We start from the raw sequence: 20810 nt of genomic DNA, 5'->3' as shown, positions 1-20810 counted from the left end.
AACTTTTAGGTTACATCACCTCTGAGTGTAGTGTATGGACCTGGCGCTTTATTGTGACAGGCGCTCAAGTCTCAGTCCTATTGGGTCTAGCTCTGGGTGGACTGCATAAATAGCGAGTGAGACGCGGGTAGAGGATGACATGAGTGGAGGAGCAGCAGAGGAAGTGGGAGGCACAAGTCGTAGTAGCTGCCCGTAACTCACTGCAACTGGACTCTTGACTGAACAGCATCTGAACTCTCTTTTCACTAAGAAGTTGTGGGGTTCCTGCTTTGCGCTTTTCTTTTTGTTCCCCACTTGTGTGCATGAGCGTTGCCAGCACAGTTTCCTGCCTGCTCTCTTTCTGTTCAAGTTTGTTGGCGCGAGCCCACCTCTCTGCTGCAAACAGGTTTCAAGACAAACATTCCCCGCGCTTGTTTCCGCTCCTTTTAGTTGAATTGATAGAAAGTCAGTATGGTGATGATTATTGTGGAGTTTTTCGTGGTCATTTTGAAGGTGCTCTGGGCCTTTGTAATTGCCGGGGCGAAATGGGTTGTGCGGCCCAAGGAGAAGAGCGTGGCCGGACAGGTGTGCGTGATCACCGGGGCTGGGAGCGGCCTCGGGCGGCTCTTCGCCAAGGAGTTTGCCCGGAGACGAGCGACACTGGTGTTATGGGATATAAACAGCCAAAGCAACGAGGAAACCGCTGAGATGGTGCGGCAGATATACCACGAGCTGGACACTCCCATAACTAAAGAGGGTAAGTTGTGCTTTCTTTGCGGTAATTAGGATGTCATTAGCTTTTTACGCATGGTCAGCGAAATCGTGCGTTTTGGGTCGCATTACGTTTTGTTTCTGCAGCGGTATATTCCAAGGATACTTGAAACGGTGTTCTTCTAGGCAGACTATTTAACAATGACCACACTGATGAATGTGTTACATAGCAACATACGTGGACATTGCTGCAACGCCTCACACACCTCTGCACACAGTCTCAGAATTTCAAACAAGTGTGACTTCTTTTAAATACTTAATAAAAAAAAGTGTGAAACATTCCAATGTAAAGTGATCTCTTAACATGCATTATAATCTCTGAATAATTTCAATGTGGAGACTGACAAAATCCCCAATATTTTTAAATGTCCATCTAATTTCCCTTTAAGACTTATTAGTTACAATACCTGGTGAGCCTGCTGAACAAACCTTCACTTTTGTCATCTCTGCTTGCATCCCTTTTCCCCCTGCAGGGCCAGTTGGGGGGGTAGAGGAGGTCCCTCCTTTCCAGCCGCAGGTCTACACCTATGTGTGCGACGTTGGCAAACGGGAGAGCGTGTATTCTACAGCCGAGAAGGTGCGTCGAGAGGTGGGAGATGTTGACATACTGATCAACAATGCCGGCGTCGTCTCTGGCCATCACCTTCTGGAGTGCCCAGATGAGCTGATCGAGCGCACCATGGTTGTCAACTGCCACGCACACTTCTGGGTGAGTAGTGGCACAGGCAATAAAGCATGCCATCCCAGCTGAAAAGAGTGATCGCTGAGTAATGTGAGTTGTATGTAGATATTAGGAATTATAGTATGATTTGTATCTACCTGCGTTTCCATTATCAAGAGTTTACTGTGAGAGGTTCATAGGAATGTTTCCAGTCTGACATGCATGTCTCTCCATAATCTTGTCCTTCTGTGTGCCAAGCTCAAGAATCAGAGGTCAGTGTGTATGCCTCCAGGTTTGAGAAAGTATGACCATAAATAGTTGGCCTACATGTTTAACTTTCAGCTCCGCTTAGTTTCATCCTGCCAGAGGAAAGTCAGGGGTTTGGCTTTTTGAATTTGGCCTTCGCTGCTCTTTGGCAGCCCTCAATCAGTGACGATCATCGTGGTATGTCAGCCCTTCCTTCTCCTACCCTTTGCCGTGCAGATCTGCACAAATCTGAGTTGCGTGATGGAAGCAGGGGGTTCTCTACGTGGGCTAGATCTGTGTCTGATCAGCTCATCACAGTTTGTTGGCAGGCGGTGATTTGTTGTGTATCAGATTTTTCTCTGGCTCGGTTCCTCGGGCCTTTCAGTGCAAATCCTTATCTTAAAGGCTATGCAGACTTGGAGTGAATATGTTGCACTTTAGATCAGCAATAAGCTGCAGCATTGAACAGGCCAGGTGCTGTCACAGATTTTGTGTTTTTTGATGGTTTCAGTCTGGCAATTACAAATCTATGAAGATCAGCAACCTTGCTGATGGGATTGAGTTGAGCATCGAGTATTCAAGCTCCTCTTCCATACAAAACGGTAATGGTGACTGATTGCATTGATTGGCTATGGCAACATCTGTTGAACAATAGTAGTGATTGTGCACAAATTGGTTTATATGCCTGCTGTAGAGTAAATTGCAAGGAATGAAAGTGTGTCCTTTGTCTGGTGTCCGGGCTCTGAATTGACCATTTCATCTTAGATTGTGTTTGTCACGATATATTGAGCAGTGTGTCTAGTGACGCAGATGATGGGCACTTTGAGATTTTGGCCGCAGGCTTGACCCCCCCCACCCCCTGTTTTTAAAAAAAAAAAAAATTTTTAAACCGAGAACTGTATTTTCAATGATACCATGAAACCAGTGATTGTGAAGCTCCCTAATTGAGCATGAAAATCTCTTGTGTTGTCAGACAGGTTGTGTATTTCCTCCTTAATGGGTGCTCAATTCAACTATTCATGCGCGTCCACGTTCTTTTAAACTGAGGATTTAGAGTCACATCCAGTGGTTGGGTGGCAGATTTGGGATTTTTAAAAGGGGTCCGTTTTGTGATCTTCCATATTCTGAGGCAAGCATGGTTTCTTTACGGGGGGGGGGGGGGGGGGCAGATGAAAGGGGGACTTAATGAATGGTGACAGCCAGCATAGAGGATGTGGTTCATTAAAGACACAAGCTAGATGAATAGAGCTTAGACTAACAGGGACCTGTCCACTTTCCTTACTAATACAAACACTGGACAGTTGCTCACTGCATGCAGGTGGTACATTACACAAACCCTTGTTTATGTAAATTTTTTTTTTACAAAACAGTCTTTTTTTTTTTTAAATGGCTTAATTGTGGTTTATGACTCAACTAATACACTCAGTTTAGGGCCTAGTCATACAAAGTTTGAAGTGGATTTTAAACCTTCTTTATTCAAGGTACATGCTGTCAATGCTTCTTATAGAACGCTGACACTTAAACGATATTACAAAAGAGACGTTGACTTAATATGCAGATGAGGTTGCTTTCGCCACCTTTTGTCATTTCGTTTTTTTCTAGGCTTCAGCCGTATACCTAGATTCTCCTTGAGGTGTGCATCTTATCCAAGCACCACTATTTGGCAACCCCCCCAAATTATATACCTAGGAAAAAGTGAATTTTTTTTTTTCTTTTCCCAGCTCTGTAACTTAGAGTGTTTGTTTGTTTGTTTTTTTTTTTTTAATCTACAATTGTCCAAACACACCATCGTATACAGTGTAATAGTAATAAGGCAGGGATGGAGACATGAACAGGAAACGAATGGTAATCGTGATGTGGTGGTCTGTCTGCCAGATCGGCCCAGCTCAGCAATGGGTGCAGCTGCATGGCAGTCACGGAGGCCAGCTCTGTTCATCTGGCTCTGCCACACATACACGCACATACACACGAACAGCTATGATTCAGTCCCTCACCCCTCTATTATGGTGGGGTTTTTTTTTTTTTTTGGTTTTTTTAAGAGACAGGGGGGTCATAACGTTTAATTAGTTTGCTTTGATTAGTCCAGCTGGCGATTTCTGATGCCTCAGTTTTTAGTCATGCCAGGACTGGGACTGTGCAGTCATGTCAAGTGTCAGAGTTTTTGTGTGTTCATCCCTAAGCATCTTGAGCTTGTTATCCAACAGGCGGTTCATGAACAATAAGCAGTAATTCACCCCCTCATCGTGGAAATCGCACCGCTTTTGTGCGACTACATGAAAGCGCAGAGCGTTTGACAGTAATATGGCGGGAAAAGAGCAGAGGAAAGAAGAGGAAGGAAGGCAATGCCGTCCCATCCACAGGCAAGGCGAGAGGGTAATGGTAAGCTGCTGCTGACCCACTTTATCTGACAATTGGTTTCTTGTCTGTGGATCAGTTTGACAAGATGCCAGGCGACAGGAGCCAAGTCCCGTGGGCCGCATTCCTGCTGTATCCAGAGAAAGGAGGCAGCCAGGCAGAAGGGTCCTACTTGACTGGTTTTATATTGGCCTCTCCTCACTCCCAGTGCACCTGTACCTCTCACTGGAGCTAGCCATGACTACTCATGTTCAGTCTCTCCCAGACCATGTACCTGTTTGTATCTCAAAGGATGGGATTAAGACAGCAACTATTACCTTTATCTATTAATCTGCCACACATTACATTCTATTGAAAAATACCCATTATAATTTCCCAGAGCCCACTGTGATTCAGATGTTCTGATTTATCTGACAAACAGTCCGAAACCCAAATATGTTCAGTTTACGGTCATCATGAAGAACATACAATTGTCACATTTGAGTAGTTGGAACCAAAGAATGGTTGGCATTTTTTTTTTTTTCAAAAATGTTTTTATCTATTAAAATGGCTGAATTGTTTCAGCAGTAGATGGGAGTAAAATTATTAGAATGGTGAGGAAAGAACAAGGAAATGTGGTTGCTTTCCAGGTAACTTGAACTGCAGTAGTCCAACCAGCAGGGGGTTTGAGGTTTGGTCTTCTGTAGCAGAGGCTCACTGATTAGCAAAGACTGCCACAACATGACCAATCTGCATCCATCATCCCTGATGACCAGTAAACCTAACCCACTCAAATTCCATGATCTGTTGTAGTGTCAGACAAGCTCTTGAGCTCAGGTCCCCCCACCACCCCCCAAAATTCTCTCGTCCGGGGAGAAGTCAGCCCAATTAAATGGCCATCTGGTCCGACGCAAAGGCCAATATTTTGTTCATATTCCTGCTGGTCAGGCGCTAGCACTAATGCAGCCTGACACCCCAGCTGCAAGAAGCTTTGTGTGGCTTAAATGCTCCTGGGGGCACGCACCAATTAGGGGGTGCAGCGGGCAAAGCACCCCCACATAGGCCAAGGAGGCCCGACTGTGTCAGCGGGTAATTTAGCGGAACAAGGGAGCGTTGAGACCCAATTACGGCCGCTCTGATGTAAGACACGAGCCCCTGGTTGCCTTCACACATTTTGTGTCTGAGAGGTCAGCGGGGGTCATACCCACATGCCAGAGCTGCCATGAGAAGCAGGACATAGCGCGAGGGTGGGAGCGAGACGGGACGTTTGTTCATGTTTAGCCTCGTCCTCCAGCTGAGGGAAGTCAGCCTTTTCTTCCCATCATTTCCAGTTACTTTCAGACCACTCAGCAAAAAATTGTCCAGTTGTGTCTGAGTGTTGGCTTTAGCTGTACAGTTCTGTGCCAGATCAAGTCATTCCCTGCTCTCTGAAAGTTGCTATGGGAGTTGGGGGAAACGTTGGCTCAAGTCAGGTATGGGCATATCTTAAGTTAATGCTTCATTTGCACGCAACTCTCTCCCTCATCCGCTGCCATTCTGGCTTATAGAGGCCTTTCTCAGCTTTTACCCAGGCCTCACGTTCCCTCGCTCCCACCCCTTTGGGCTCATTCAATGCATTGAATATTGCAGCAACTTTAAATTGTAGGTCCTGGAAAAGTGCAGATGTTGGGAGTACAGTCAAATCTGTTGTACTGTACCTGGCTATAGAATGAACTCAAACGGTGAAGTCATCTTTGTTGCCCCAGCCTTTCTCTACACAGAACAAGGAGAAAGGGGTTTAATACAGATAGCAGAGATTACTGTCGGTAGGTCTGATGTAGTTAATCTCTGGGGGCAGTTTTAATGAGGCTTTTCCTTCCGTGCCAGTGGTTTCATGGCTGTACTACCTGGTACCGTGCACTCTCTGGCTCAGTGCTCCCCTCCAGCCAAATGTTTACAAAAGGAGGCTTAATCATTTCTCTGGCCAGGATTACATACTGTACCAACCAATGAAACTGTTCATTTTATGACCACAAAATTATTGGAAGCTGGGAAAGTTCATTCCCAGCTTCCAATTGGTCAAAAGTAATAAGAAATGCTCTCCCCAGTTTTCCGAAACCTTAAGTGATATCTTAAAATTGCGTACTAAAGAATCCAAAGATGCCACATTTTACATGTTTTAAATGACTTACTGCAGCCAGCAGAAGTAGTTATAGATTAAAAAGTATGTAAGACAGTGTGTTTCGACACCATGGGGAAGCTTGTGGTGTTGTGATGTAAAGGTGTCCTCTGGGTTTTTTATTTTCAACTTCACTGACATTTTAAGAGTCACATGCTTTGTTCTTCACTATGGCAGCGCATATCTGACTTCAATAGATCTAACAGTGCTAGCAACAAAAGGCCTGCTGGTTGTTTTGTAGACCTCCTAGTGGGAGAGTGATTGGTCAGTTCCTATCGTTGCAGTCACATGTCACACCTGCTGATTGGCTCATGCTGTGTCCAAAGTCAGCAGACGGGCAGGATGAAGAATGGATCCATAGGTTAATCAGCTGTAACTGCTAACACTCTCTGTCTCTCTCTGAATCCCCTCCGCGGGGTTACCCTTCACACCGCCTCACTAACTCCCCATTGGACTGGCTGGTGGAACCACTCGGGCTCTCACGTGGCACTCGGGTGAAACCCTTTCATCTCCGGCCTCGTCTCGCCAGCGATTGTCCCGCTGACTGCGGCTCGGGCAGGGCGCGAGGCTGCGTGGGTAGACGAGAGGTTGAATTGTATTGTTGAGTGAACGGAGGCCTATGATTGGTGTTGTCACCAAGTCTTTAGAGCCAGACCCAACGACGGGCACCAGATCTGTGTGGGAAAAGAACAGATTGTACAGCAGCGCACACACCTTCAGTTCAGTGAATACCTGAAGGGGGGGGGGGGGGACCATCAGTCCTTCCTTCCCTCATCTAATTCACACCTACCACAAAGGAAAACTTCCAGCTTAATATTGTATTTTCATACTCAAATGCTGCACCTCAAGTGCTCAGACTGATCACTTTTTTTTTTTTTTTTTTTTTTTTTTGTCTTGGTCGGCCTGTTATGAATTCTCATTCAGACGCCTCTCTCTGCATCACCATGGAGAAGAGGGAGAAACACATGGCGAGGGGGAATGAGAGGGAGGCAGAGGATCAAAGGGCTTTGGCACAGACAAACTGCACAAGTGAACTAACCTTCTCTTTTTTTTTCTTCTTCTTCTTTTCTCCCCCTGTGCCCTTCTGTCTCTTCTGTCCTTCCCCCAGACCACCAAGGCGTTTCTCCCCAAGATGCTGGAGCTGAATCATGGCCACATTGTGACAGTTGCCAGCTCCCTGGGTTTATTCAGCACAGCTGGAGTGGAGGTTAGTATCATACACAAACACATCCCATCGTTCCCACCATCCAAAACCAGTGCTTTTTCTCCAAGGCCCTCAGCGTGCCAGCTAGCACACTGGGCCAGGGGAGGTAAGGCCCCCTTTCTCTAGTTGTCCCTCCACCCGTTAAATTAAGGGACACAGATGAGCGTTGGGGAGCCTCTTATGGATTCCTCTATCTGCAGCAGTGGGGGTGTTGGGTCCCTATTGGGTTCTGGCCCCAGGGCCAGAATGAGCTGACAGCTCCCCAAGGGACAGACATCTTCATCACCGCTTTTGTGAACAACTTGGTGCTCACTCAGTATTCAGCTCACAGCATCTTTCAATGGATAAGGTTTTGGTTTTCCTTCCTATAGAGTGTGTGGTTTTTATGCATATTAAAATATTAGAGTCATTTATCTCCATAACCACAGAGGGAGTAAATTGGTAGCCCTCCTAAATGGTTTTATTTTGATATTTCAGAGAACAGAGTTCTCATTTATCCCCTTTGCTGAGAATGGTGTCAGTTTCAGATCGTCTACAGGGACGACTACTACTACTAAATTTGCCTTTTGTTTTTATAGCTGCACATTTGCTTTTGTTGTACAAGCATTCATTCATAATGATTAAAGCCCTCCCTCCTCCCTTCAAAGCAACTAGTGAGTTTTTGTTAAACTATTATGCTTCCTGGAATGTGATTTCAGCACATGCACATTAATTTTAGGGAAAGCCCTCGCCTGTCATGTGGGCACTGTCAAATCTCTTTATCCTCCCCATGTTTATCGACATGCATCTGTTTGCCCAAGCCTTTTTTTTTTAAAAAAAGATTATTTCCTTGGCAAACCACATCAAAACCTTCCCGCCAAGCAAAGCAGTCTCCTGATGCACCACTGAAGAATGCTAATGAAACTGTAGACCATTGGACAGGCTTGCTCAGGTTTTTGTGGCTGTATCATTAACGGCAAGGAGAGACCTCTGTGCCCACGGGGCATGTTTGATAATGTTCTCTGTGGTCCCTGGGTGTGGGCAGAGGCCGTTTTACAGGGCTAACCTGTTCTCTTTTTTACTCCCTTCAGGATTACTGTGCCAGTAAGTTTGGTGCCATTGGGTTCCACGAGTCACTGAGCCATGAGCTGAAGGCCTCAGAGAAGGATGGCATCAACATGACTCTGGTGTGCCCTTACCTGGTTGACACAGGAATGTTCAAAGGCTGCAGGATAAGGTTAGCTTAAACACACTGGCTAGTCTAATTGTTTTTGTGTGTGCAGCTCCTTCTCTTTAAAAGGGGGGGGGGGGGGGGAGCTTTCTTGCACCTGGGATCAGTTTGTAATCTCCAATTTTCACCATATAAACTTGCCTTACAAACACCTTTTTTTTTTTTTTTTTTTTTTTTTTTTTTTTTTTTATGAACTTCAAAGCAGCAGCTGATGGTTTGTTTGGTGTTTAGATATCATAAAGTCACTTGTATGACATTGGTTAGAGCTGTGCTTACAGAGACTTTCCCAGGGGAAAACCTCACCAACAGGTGCACCTGGGCTATCCCCACCCCCTTTCTGCTGCTGTTATAGTCCTCAGTTTGTTTGATGGTTACAGTCAGCAGGTGTGCATTTGTCTCAGCGTCCCTCCACTTTGGAGCAATCACTATTACCATGCTCATGTATCACTTTATACATGGATGGATTAAATGTGTTGTGATTCTAGCAATTTAAAGTATATATTCCAACATGTTTAAATTAAACGCACTCTAAATTCAATAAAAAGTAAACGGTCAATCTGCAATAGCCCTTTCCACTCCAGTTCCAGAATGATTTCAAACATAATTGGCTTTCCAAATCTGAGCCTGTTTTTAGTAAATTAGATTCCCTGAATTTTGGGCCTGTAAATAACTGGTGTGCTATATTTGTTTTTCAGGAAGGAGATTGAGCCTTTTCTGCCTCCTCTGAAGCCAGAGTTCTGTGTGAAACAGGCCATGAGGGCCATCCTCACCGACCAGCCCATGATCTGTACACCTCGCATTGTCTATATGGTCAACTTCATGAAAAAGTGAGCTGCCTACCGTCTACATTCAAATATCCTGTGTTTTGTTTTTTCCTTCCTATAAATCCCCCCTTTACACATTCCCTCCGCCATTACGCCATCAGCTCTCAGTAAACTATACAGGAGTATCTTGTGTCACTTATATATATATATATATTTTTTTTTATCTGTCCTCTCTCCGCAGCATCCTGCCCTTCGAGGCCATTGTGTGCATGTACCGGTTCCTAGGCGCCGACAAGTGCATGTACCCCTTCCTAGCTCAAAGAAAGGAGGCCATGAACAACAATGAGGCGAAGAACGGGATCTAGGGAGGGGGTGGGCACTGTTTGTAACACGAACGGAGGCACATAAACCTGCAAGCATGAGGAAACAACCACTGAGGATAAAAATGGGGAAGATGGATGGATTAGGAAAGACTGAATCTAGACTGGTGCACTTGCGCTGAGCAAATGCAAAGGTTTATCATATTGTTCCTTTGGAACAAAGAAAGCTGTGTACTACACAACGGATTTATTTGACCTGTCTGTTTTTGTCTTTTTTGTTTGTGTGGGTTGTTGTGTTTTTGTTTTTTTTAAAAGTTTGTTTAAAGAAACCTTCTATATTCTGTGTCACTAGTTTTGAAATCGTACAGAAAAGGTATCCAATAACTATTTACATATTGTAGTCACCAGCCTTATCTAGTGTCATTGTGGAAATATACAGTATGTTACTGTACAAACAGTAAAAAAAGTTTCACTTTTATTTTATTTTTGTAGACATGCACTGTAATTTCTGATTTTTCTCTACACTGCCAGCATTCTGTGTAGGAAGGTTCATCACAGCATTTCGAACTAATGTCTCCCCATGCAGAGGCTCTTTCAGTCAGGAAATTGGTTTGCAGCTACTATAGCTTGTGCCATTTAAAAACAAAGCGAGATGAATATTTCCAAATTAAAGCTTACCATATTAAGTCACACACATGTAGCATATGTTGACGATAAGGTCTACACATTCCAAGTGGGACATTTCAAGGCCAGATTGTGGCTGATTTAAATCTTCAAAGTGGTTTCCAGTGTAATGAAATCCATTGTCCCTTTTTTAAAGGTCCTGTTATTTCAGGCCTGTATTAACTAACTTCTCAAAAGAAAAGTGGAACGAGGGAGTCCCGGGTTGATCTAGCATGTGTGACACATTCAGAATGTACTGCTTTGGGAGAAACGGAGGAAATTTATTTTATTTTCAGATCTGTGGTGTTTATATTGGAAATTCTTCTGTTACAATATTATATTGTCCAAAAAAATATCGACACAGGCTGTAACGCGAGGCGAACCGCTGTCCCAGCCCTAATGTGTGGTTGAGGGAGAAATGCATTAAACACTAGCTTTCATCATTCTTCCCGAAGTAACACTTTAACACTCCTGTCTATTGTCCAGTTAAAGTGAAATGTAAATGTCTTAATGTTGTGAATACCCCAGTTTCTCCAAATGACTGTTTCCACCGTTTGATGTATGCATATATTATGTTTTGGGACGACAAGAGTTTTTGAATTTCAACTACATTCCAATAGGCATTATTCCTTCAGTCACAGTGATGAGCCTAAATTCTCTACCTCTTAATTTTTGCCTTTTTTTTTTTTTGACAGTATGACATAAGCCTTTTTTTTTTTTTTTTTTTTTTTTTTTTTTTTTGTAATTTTCTGAAGACTGCTCCATAGCTGAGCAAATGTGGTTCCAAATGTTTAGTGTGTCTACCTAACTTAAATTAATAAAAGTGATTTAGATTATTAAATAGTGTTCATTATTACCCGCCAGTCGGCATGTGAAATCTCAACCCGAATGGCAGTAAGGAAATAAACCTTAAATTTGTAGGGGAAAACTCTGTTCCTGTCTGACATTCAGTTATTTTACACCCACACTCTTCTTTCTAATGCTGGTAATCCGAGCTGTGATTAAAATTCAATACTTGTAGTAGTGGTTAGGATTTGTTGTTCTGCATGCTGTGAATCACCACAGTTAAGTGACAGGAAAGATCTTTTGCAATGCTGATTAACTTCTTAAACAGTCTGTTAAGATGACATCCACCCAGCCCTTTTCTCCTCTTTATGACTACTCTTTTCACTAGTATTACTATCACTGCCCTCCCACATTGTGCCACACTGAGTCAGGCAGCCTTAAGATATGGGTGTCAGTGAAAGACTGCAACAGCCATTTGCCTTTGAGTAAATGTATTGTACGCACAGCACAAGCAGGCATGTGATTATTAAGCTTACACAAGAGTCCGACAGTCACGCTGTAAGTCACTAAAAAGGAAAGAGGGTGCACAGAGTCATTTTGGGAGTTACAGAAAGGTTAGCAGTGAGTAAAATATTTTACTACATCATTAAAGAATAAAAATAATTCAGGGTTTGGGTGACTTAACAGTTAGTGCAAACTTTGGGTTAAAGTTTTGTAGACAGTTTTGGCAACTGTCTGGGAGTAATAATGAAACCCCTACCATTTACTTCACTAAAGGAAAACAAGAAAAAAAGCAACATTTCCTAATTGGTGTTGCATTAGGATGTCATGAGCTAGATTTGGACTCACATGCTCAAACTGAGTTCTTTGCATGCTGTAGTGGCCTTTGAGGTATCAGTATTTGTGAGGATTTTAATGACCTACGGTGCTGTTCATATTCTGAAGTTACAAGTTATACAAGGCAGTTTTTGAGCTTAGTTATAATGCATTTTTTGACACATTTAATTCTGCACAGTGATGTTCAAACATCAAGTCAAATTAAGTGACAATAAGCAAGCATATTGATTGGGGTGGGATTTGATCATTTTTAGGCCAAGGAAATAAAAACAGGAACATGATGTACTATTTCTTCTCCAGAAGTGTCTTCTTGTTTGTGTATAGAAGGCTCATAAATTAAGGGGTAAAACTACTGCCTTTAAATGAATAATAAAATTACAGAGAAAATATAATGTAACAGTTATATGGATACATTAAATGTGGTAAAAACACTGTTTTTGGTGTCTGTTTGGTGTCTGGACCACTCCTCTTCTGCCAACTCTACGGGATTTACACTGAACATAATTATAACGCAACACTTTTGTTTTTGCTCCCATTCATCATGAGCTGAACTCAAAGATCTAAGATTTTCTCTATGTAGACAAAAGGCCTATTTCTCTCAAATATTGTTCACAAATCTGTCAAAATCTGTGTTAGTGAGCACTTCTTCTTTGTTGAGATAATCCATCCACCTCAGGTGTGGCATATCAAGATGCTGATCAGACAGCATGGGTTTTACACAGGTGTGCCTTAGACTGGCCACAATAAAAGGCCACTTGAAAATGTGCAGTTTCACTGTATTGGGGGAGTCCGGGGGGTCCGGAAACCAGTCAGTTTTTGGTGTGACCATCATTTGCCTCACGCAGTGCAACACATCTCCTTTGCATAGAGTTGATCAGGTTGTTGATTGTGGCCTGTGGAATGTTGGTCCACTCCTCTTCAATGGCTGTGCGAAGTTACAGTCAGAACGACGAGCATGCAGATGAGCTTCCCTGAGACGGTACCTGACAGTTTGTGCAGAAATTCTTTGGTTGTGCAAACCGATTGTTGCAGCAGCTGTCCGGGTGGCTGTTCTTAGATGATCTTGGAGGTGAAGATACTGGATGTGGAGGTCCTCGAGACGGCTTATGGTAGAGAAATGAACATTCAATTCACGGCAAGAGGTCTGGTGGACAATCCTGCAGTCAGCATGCCTATTGAACACTGCCTCAAAACTTTCGACATCTGTGGCTTTGTGCTGTGTGATGGAACTGCACATTTTCGAGTGGCCTTTTATTGTGGCCAGCCAATGGCACACCTGTGTCATACCCATGCTGTCTGCTCAGCATCTTGATATGCCACACCTGTGAGATGGATGGATTATCTCGGCAAAGAAGGGCTCACTAACACTGATTTTGTCAGATTTGTGAATAATATTTGAGAGAAATAGGCCTTTTGTGTACATAGAGAAAGTCTTAGATCTTTGAGTTCAGCTCATGATGAATGGGGGCAAAAACAAGTGTAGCATTTACAATTTTGTTCAGTGTAGATCTGGACTCATTGCTGGCCACTTCAGAACTCTGCAGTGCTTAAACCATTGTTGGATGCTTTTTAAATTATACTTTGAGTCAGTGTCCTGCTGTAAGACCCATGACCTCTGACGGAGACCCAATCTTTTGACACTGGGCCCTACATTGCGGCCCAAAATTCTTTGGTATTCAGATTTAATAATGCCATGCACACGGTCAAAATATCCAGTGCAAGAAGCAGCAAAGCAACGACAAAACATCAGTGAACCTTCACCAAGTTTTACACGAGACAGTGTTCTTTTCTTTGAAAACCTCGTTTTATTTTTATGAAAACAGAAGAATGGTGTGCTTTACCAAGCATCTCTATTTTAGTCTCATCTGTCCACAGGCCATTCTCACAGAAGGATTTTGCATTCCTCAGGAAAGTTTAGGCAAACTCCAATCTGGCTTTTTATGTTTCTGTCCTCCCTTTTCATTCAGATGGTAACAGATAGTCTGTGCTGACACTGCTGCAACCTCTGTCTGCAGATCAGCCTGAATTTGTTTGGAAGTTAATCGATGTTCTTTATCCACTGTTTGAACAATCCTCCGTTGCAATCTTTCATAAATGTTTCTCTTTTGTCTTCGTCCAGGGAGATTAGCTACAGTGCCATAGGCTGTAAATTTTTTCAGTGTTCCGCATAGTGGGCACAGGAACATTAAAATTTCTATGGATGGAGATGGACTTGTAGCCATGAGTGTCCATGCTTTGCCAAAATTCTCTTCTTTCTTTTGTCCATGCTCAGTGTGGTACACACAGACACACAACACAAAGGTTGAGTCAACCTTTCTTCATTTGAACTGGTTGTTGCCAGTACCAGCACCTGTGAATTGCTAAAGGTGAGTTTAATTACATATTAAAGGGAAATCACATGCTTAAAATACACTTATTTCTGAAGATTTTCAAATGTGCCAATAATTTTATCCTGTCCATTTTTGTGCGGAACGTCTCAAATCTGGCTTTTTCCTCTGCTATTTTTGTGTTGTTCCAATGCAAACAAAAGTAATAAACCAAAGCATTTGTAATTGTGACAGTTTTCTGGGAGAAGTAGTGCATTATGTGACAGACATGCAGGGGTGCCCATATTTTTGGCCATGACTGTATGTGTCTTAATACCAAAATCTCTGCTAGACACTCGAAGCAAAAATATCTATTGATTAACAGCATTATGGTCTAGAAACCAGATCAACAAAGTACGTTTCTTCATCTAACAAAGCTTTACCTTCAAAATCTTAACGCTGTTGAATGCAAAATGGAATCTGGGAGTTCAGTGATCCTCCACACGTCTATCAGGATAGCAGACACCCATCTCACCACAGAACAAATTGATTTCTCGGTGGGTGACAGAATACACCCACCCTCCAGATTCTGATTGCAGGTTCCTCTCCAACCTCCTCGGTGCATTACAGAGAAGTGTGGAGATGTCAGAGCTTCAGCCCACAGCACTCCTTTGCCGTGACTAATCGGGGCCGGATAAAGTTGCTCAGCAGCAGATTAGTTCTAATATGAAGGAGCGCTGTACTGACAGCTACGATCTCTTATGTGCACAGAAGCAATCATCACAAATCCAGCCACTCCAGGACTCGGTGTAGCTCAGAGCAGGCCTTATTGTGTGAAACATTCCTTTATTTAAGTACACACATAAATGCTTTTGACTCATCCAAGAAAGAAAACTATTAGGATTTTGGCTTGAGTCGTTGCTTGGACATTCATCAACATCTATAGGATTCCCCTCACTCTTTTATCCACGTGTTAATACAGCCCTAATATAGAGGACTTCAAGGGGGTCGATGGCGCATAATTCAGCCACAAAAATCAATGACTCTGGCATTTGCTTTTGCATGGCACGAACAAGCTCCACAGCCCCATTGATTTTGTTCTATTTTGGGCAGTACGGTTCACTTCTCATATTGGCTGGTCAGAGCAAGGCAATTCATCTCGGGACTAACACGGCCTCACGCTGGTCTGCCACTACCTGGACAAGCTGGAATAGAGATCTGCTGCTAATGTGTGTGAACAGCCTTGGCGCTCCTCAATGGCTAGCAGATGTAGCTGCCAGCTGAGTCCATTAGTCAGAGAAGTTGAATTAGACCACCGCTGTCCTGTTCGCTCATTCATCTCGCTAATGGGAGAGAGCCAGAGGGCTCGGCGATGCAGAGGTGGCCTGCGTGCGTGGAGGACAGCACAGGTGGTGGAGTTACAAGTAGAAAAGCAAGTAAAAGTGATGGAATGATGCAACACAAGTATGTGATAGATAAGGTGAACGCAACCTATTGGGTATCAGTCCATCTGAGAGTCATAAAGTTAAAGATTAAGTGTCTCTATTTGGTAAGCAGAAACTGCATTTTTCCTTCACTAAGTGGCCATGCCTACTGCAGAATGAGGTTTGTTTCAAGTATAAATTAACAGGATGTCATGGCATATAAGTAGTTGTAGTTATTCATTTATAAAGCTAGATCTTCAAAAAGCACGAGTGAAGGATGACATGAAACAGCGTCTTTGTCCTCAGAAAGTGAGTCATTTTGGGGCTGCATGAAACTGATGCCCAAAATGAAACTGCTGATAAAACCAGCAGGTTATCCTGAACATGCTGCAGGGGGACGATTTAAAAGTCTGGTGATATTCTAGATTTTTCTTATGGTCACCAAATCCCATGAGAAGACCCAATACCTAAAATGAATTGATCCTACTTATAAGTATTGTCTGCGTAGCCAAAGGCTTCTCCAGTTTCCATAAATATTCACAAGCATGTGTTAATCTGGTGTTCAAAATAGTCCCCAACAAAGACTTGATTTACTGCATTGAGTAGCACTTGCTAAAAACTACAATGCCCAGTTGTTTTAGATTACTGAGCCTTTAAAAAAATAAAAAATAAAATAAATTTTTTTGTACAAATCAGTGAGCGCAGGACTGAGAGCCGCAGACACGGTAGGAAAGTCAGAAAGTATTGTGAGACAGACTTTTGCTTAATTGGTTTTGGTCTGAATTGTTGACGGTAAGAAAAAAACAGTAAAATATCCCCAGGCTTATCCTTTAAGATAAGGCACACTATATGAGACTGCTGAGAGATGAGAAACCATGGTGAGTTAGGGTTGTAGATAAATCTTGTGCTTGCAGGAGGATCTAGAAACTCCTAAACTACATGCTACAGCGTTACACAAAGCAACAGATGATAATGTGTAATGAAGAGAGTGGGAATAACAACACACTATTACAATTTTTTGTTTATTTGTTGGAGCACAACTACCCAATTTGTTATAATTTGCTCATTAGATTTTATTAGTCATTATGAATAATGAATGCAGTGGCATGGGCATTTAAGAGGTAAACTTTAATGATGCAATAAAAACTATTTACAAGGACAACATAAAGTCTATTTCTCTTTGAGATTTATTTGGAAAATAATTATTTGAGTACTTGATTTTAACTAAGACAGGGCTTTGAGTCAGGTGCAGAGAACTTTTTCCAAACTGCCATTGGATTGAGGGTGAAAGCGCGTTCTTGACTTGAGGAAAAGTAGTTTCACAAAATAACTTTAACTCATTGTCCGCTTAATATCTGCATTTCAAGGAGCTTTCAAACGAGTTACCAAAGTTACAATTCACAGAACTGAACTGAAATGATCTTGCTTTTTGGAGAAATAGCCTCTCGACGACCACTATTATGTTTGGAGAAAAAAAGGGTAAAGCTTGCAAGACAAATAACATCATCCCGACCATGAAGCAGGGGTGGGGTGGCAGCATAAGGTTGAGGGGGTGCTTTGCTGCAAGAGACTGGTGCACTGCACAAAATAGATGGCATCATGAGGAAGCAAAATTATGTGGATATATTGAAGCAACATATCAAGACATCAGCCAGGAAGTTAAGAGCTTGGTCGTAAATGGGTCTTCCAAATGGCCAACGACCCCAGACGCAACCTTCCAAAGTTGTGGCAAAATGGTTTAAGGACAACAAAATCAAGGTACTGGGAGTGGCCATCCCAAAGCCCTCAACTCAATCCAACTAAAGATTTGTGGGAAAAACTTAAAAAGCCCGTACGACCAAGGAGGAATGGGGCCAAAAGTCCAGCAACTTATTGTGAGAAGTTTGTGGAAGGCTACCTGAAACATTTAAAGGCAATGTTACCAAACACTAATTTCTAACCCACTGGGAATGTGACGAAATAAATAAAAGCTGTTTCCTCTACTAACAAAAGCATTCCCTCTACTTTTTATTCTGACATTTCACATTCTTAAAATAAAGTAGTTTTCCTAACTGACCTAAGACGGGGAGTAAATGTATTTGGCTAAGGTGTATCTAAACTTCCGACCTCAACTGTACTTGAATGCAATTTCTATTCCAGCGATTGCTGTTAGAAAATGTGTGGGAAAAGTAGAATTAATGGAGAAACTGTGCGACTTGCAAGTTGGAGTGTGATGTTGTGTTTACACCTGTTGGGAGGAGAAAATAAAGACACATAGAAACTGTTTTTTTTTCACATGAACTGAGGTGTTTTTACTGCATTTCAGTAACAGAAACAGCCTGATTACACATTGCACTCACAGCGAAGAAGAAGACACGTCTTCAAGTCAGTGATCAAAGTGGCCTTTCAGGGAGGGCGTCTGCGAATGGGAACGCAGGCTCTCTCCGCTCAAACAAACGCACTCCAGAATGCAGGCATTAAAAGCACCCAGTTGATGCCTTGGCGGGTCAATACAACACACACAATGGGTGTAGATGTGATCGACATAACTGTGGGGGGACAGGGGGGTGGGAGCTGGGGTGGGGAGCGGGCGCACGATCCACTGACACAGAATCACCGGAATGGAGAGGCCTTTTCATTCACTGGAGGGCACACAGTAACGCCTGTACAAAACCCTCTGGAGTTTATGTTAAAAGTTGACTGGCATTGGAGAATGTGCGCAAAGAACTAGCCGCTGTCGACGCAATGAGACCCTTTTTTCTCTAGCTAAAAACTGTGCCTTTTGCCTCCGCTGTTGGTCAGGCGATGCTCCAGTGATGCTATGCCAGTGTGGGGTCATGTTAAACGGGAAGGTTAGACCCCTTTAAGAAGTAAAGGTTAGTCCAACCTTCCCTCCTCAATGGTCAACACTTCTACTGATTACTGCTAACGCCAGTTTTGTCCTTTTTGTCCACATGAAAAAAAACGTTTTCTGTGTTATTTTTCGGAATATGATACTCTTGCAAGTCATACACATCCATATAGATAGATGAACTCTTTTTTTTTTTAAATGTCAGCATACAAGGTAAGCTGGGTGACTATATATGAAGACAACAACTACAACTTTCACAGCACTGGCATTGGTTAATTTTAAATACAGTACTCAAGCATTGTTAGATTAATAAAATAACAAAAGAAAAATAAAATAACGGAAACATAATACCCCCGAAAATATAAGCTACTGTACGCAAGTTGGTCTCTCCCCTAAAATGTTTCTTTTGTATTTCAATGGCATGATGTACATATTTGTTTTAACCATACCAACATTGATCCAAAGGAAAAAGTGTCTATGCAGTGTATCACTTTGGATTTCCCTTGATTTCATACAGTACCATGCATTTATCTCATTAGTTTGTGTTCCATGTATTCAAATCTTTTTTTTTTTTTAAATTTTGACTGAAATCATCAATAATCGTGTTAAGATAGCGTTGTCTTCACATAGACTCAGGTAATGGTGTTTTAGTCGGTCATTTCTCGGTGCACATCCACCCAATTGCATGTTGACAGGTTTTGCAGGATACAGTGGCAATCGTGGGGTTGGGCGGGGGAGGGTGGGTGGGGGAGAGAGGGGGGGGGGGGGGGTGCAGAGAGAGTACAGGAACTGCGGGTAGTGGGGACACTGTGGGTTGTAGGTTATGGGAGATCAGGGTGAAGGGGTGGGGTTTGTCAGGTTTGTGTATGCTGAAGGAGGGGTTCGGGGTTGTCAGCTCCTAGACGACAGCCTTTGAATCCTTGCAGACCTGAGTGGTGGTGCCTGAGTTAGTCTGTTTAATGTCCGTCCTCCCTCCCACATGGTTCACTGGTCTGAAAAGACAAATAGAAGTGTGTTAGGGCAGGTTCTGTCCAATGACTCGATGTTGCTATTAATCAGTCCTGCTGTTGGTAATTTGTTCTACGTGTTCCACAGGAAGATACCAGGGTTCACTCCGCCTTTAATGAGCTATTCTTTTCAAATGTGACTCTCTGGACACTTAAGAGGTCCTTGACCTCAATCAGCTTCCCACTGACTGATCAGCTGTGGCTCCTGTTCTGTGTCTGTTATCAGAAAGAGGGAGCTGCCAAAAGAAAAGCTACTGATTTTGGGTAAAGATGTTTATTTTAATTTCAATAACTGCATTTATCTGAAGCCCGATGACCAAGAATGTGTTAACAGCAGCTAAGGGCGGGTGACTTTAATGAGTTTTAGAGACTGGAGTTAGAAATGAGCGATTAACTGCTCAGGTGAAAGTGCAATTGCTGCCAATTGCTTGCCCCTCTCCTCTGACGTAAATGAAGCCGTAATAACGCTGCGGTTGTCTTTCCTCTCTTTGTTCCTCTCCTCTTTTTCTCTAAAGGAGATATGGGGCTGCAAGAAAACAGCCCTGCCTAAACTTTTTTTTTGTTTTTCCTAGGGCACACCTACTATGAAAATACTCCAGAAATGCTTGATTTCCTCCCTGGTTTCCCAAAAAAAACCCAGACCGTCTCTACTTTTCCTACTTACCCTGCGCTATCGTCCTTCCTTCCTTCTTTACCTCCCTCCCTCCCTCGTCGTGGAGGAGATAGGGAATGGGGGGGGGGCACAGTAAGTGGAGAAAGCCCTCTTTTTTTGTCATGACTGAGCCTTGGGAGCGATAGCCATCATGCAAAGTATGGAGCACTGACAGGAGGGTAGTGCATGTAAATATACACGCCTACTGTTGCTTTCCTATGGAAGAAAAATGTCGAGCGGAAATGTTGGACGTTGTGTGTGGGTGGGGATGGAGCCGATGATGGGCCAGCCTGCAGCACTGTGGATTTGCAATAAGCCAGATTGACGTGCACGCAAGCACACACCCACACCCACACCCACACACACACACACACACCTGGCTACTCACTAGACAAGCATGTGTGCCCCCTGACTGGCCCGATTAGGTTAAACATCCAGCGCTAAGAAAGCGCGGAGTGTCTTTGGCGTGATCCGTGTCCTACCGTACCTTGATGGGGCCATCCACCGGGTCCAGTCCCTGCTCCGACAGCTGTTTCAAGGCACTTAGAGCAGCCTGAGAAGAGAGGGAACAACAGATGGTCGACTGAGTGAGTTAGGGAGGGAGGGAGAGGAGGAGATTGGGTGGGAGGAGAGTGAGTGTCACCCTTCAGCTGCTTTT

The 20810-nt window shown here is 43.2% G+C and overlaps 2 protein-coding genes across 2 annotated transcripts in view; one reads left to right on the top strand and one right to left on the bottom strand.

Moving 5' to 3' along the window:
* Nucleotides 1–75: 75 nt before the first annotated feature.
* Nucleotides 76–11241, top strand: rdh10a (retinol dehydrogenase 10a). Its single transcript, XM_038727277.1, has 6 exons — nucleotides 76–736; nucleotides 1224–1459; nucleotides 7258–7356; nucleotides 8424–8569; nucleotides 9259–9390; nucleotides 9569–11241. The coding sequence occupies exons 1-6, from the start codon at nucleotides 451–453 to the stop codon at nucleotides 9690–9692; spliced, it is 1023 nt and encodes a 340-aa protein (XP_038583205.1). The 5' UTR covers nucleotides 76–450; the 3' UTR covers nucleotides 9693–11241.
* A 6685-nt stretch (nucleotides 11242–17926) lies between these two features.
* stau2 (staufen double-stranded RNA binding protein 2) overlaps nucleotides 17927–20810 on the bottom strand; it is a 99067-nt gene continuing 96183 nt past the window's right edge. The window contains exons 14-15 of the mRNA XM_038727261.1: nucleotides 20640–20705; nucleotides 17927–19485 (exon numbers count right to left, since the gene is read on the bottom strand). Of these exons, the coding sequence (XP_038583189.1) occupies nucleotides 19450–19485; nucleotides 20640–20705 (102 nt within the window). The 3' untranslated portion in view covers nucleotides 17927–19449. The remainder of the gene's footprint in view (nucleotides 19486–20639; nucleotides 20706–20810) is intronic.

The sequence above is a fragment of the Micropterus salmoides genome, unplaced genomic scaffold (genome assembly GCF_014851395.1).
Source record: "Micropterus salmoides isolate LMB-PRFRI ecotype aquatic unplaced genomic scaffold, ASM1485139v1 Ms_hic_scaffold_1, whole genome shotgun sequence".
In the NCBI taxonomy this organism is placed as follows: Eukaryota; Metazoa; Chordata; class Actinopteri; order Centrarchiformes; family Centrarchidae; genus Micropterus; species Micropterus salmoides.
Note: the sequence above shows the minus strand (reverse complement) of the source record. Positions and strands in the feature narration are given on the sequence as shown.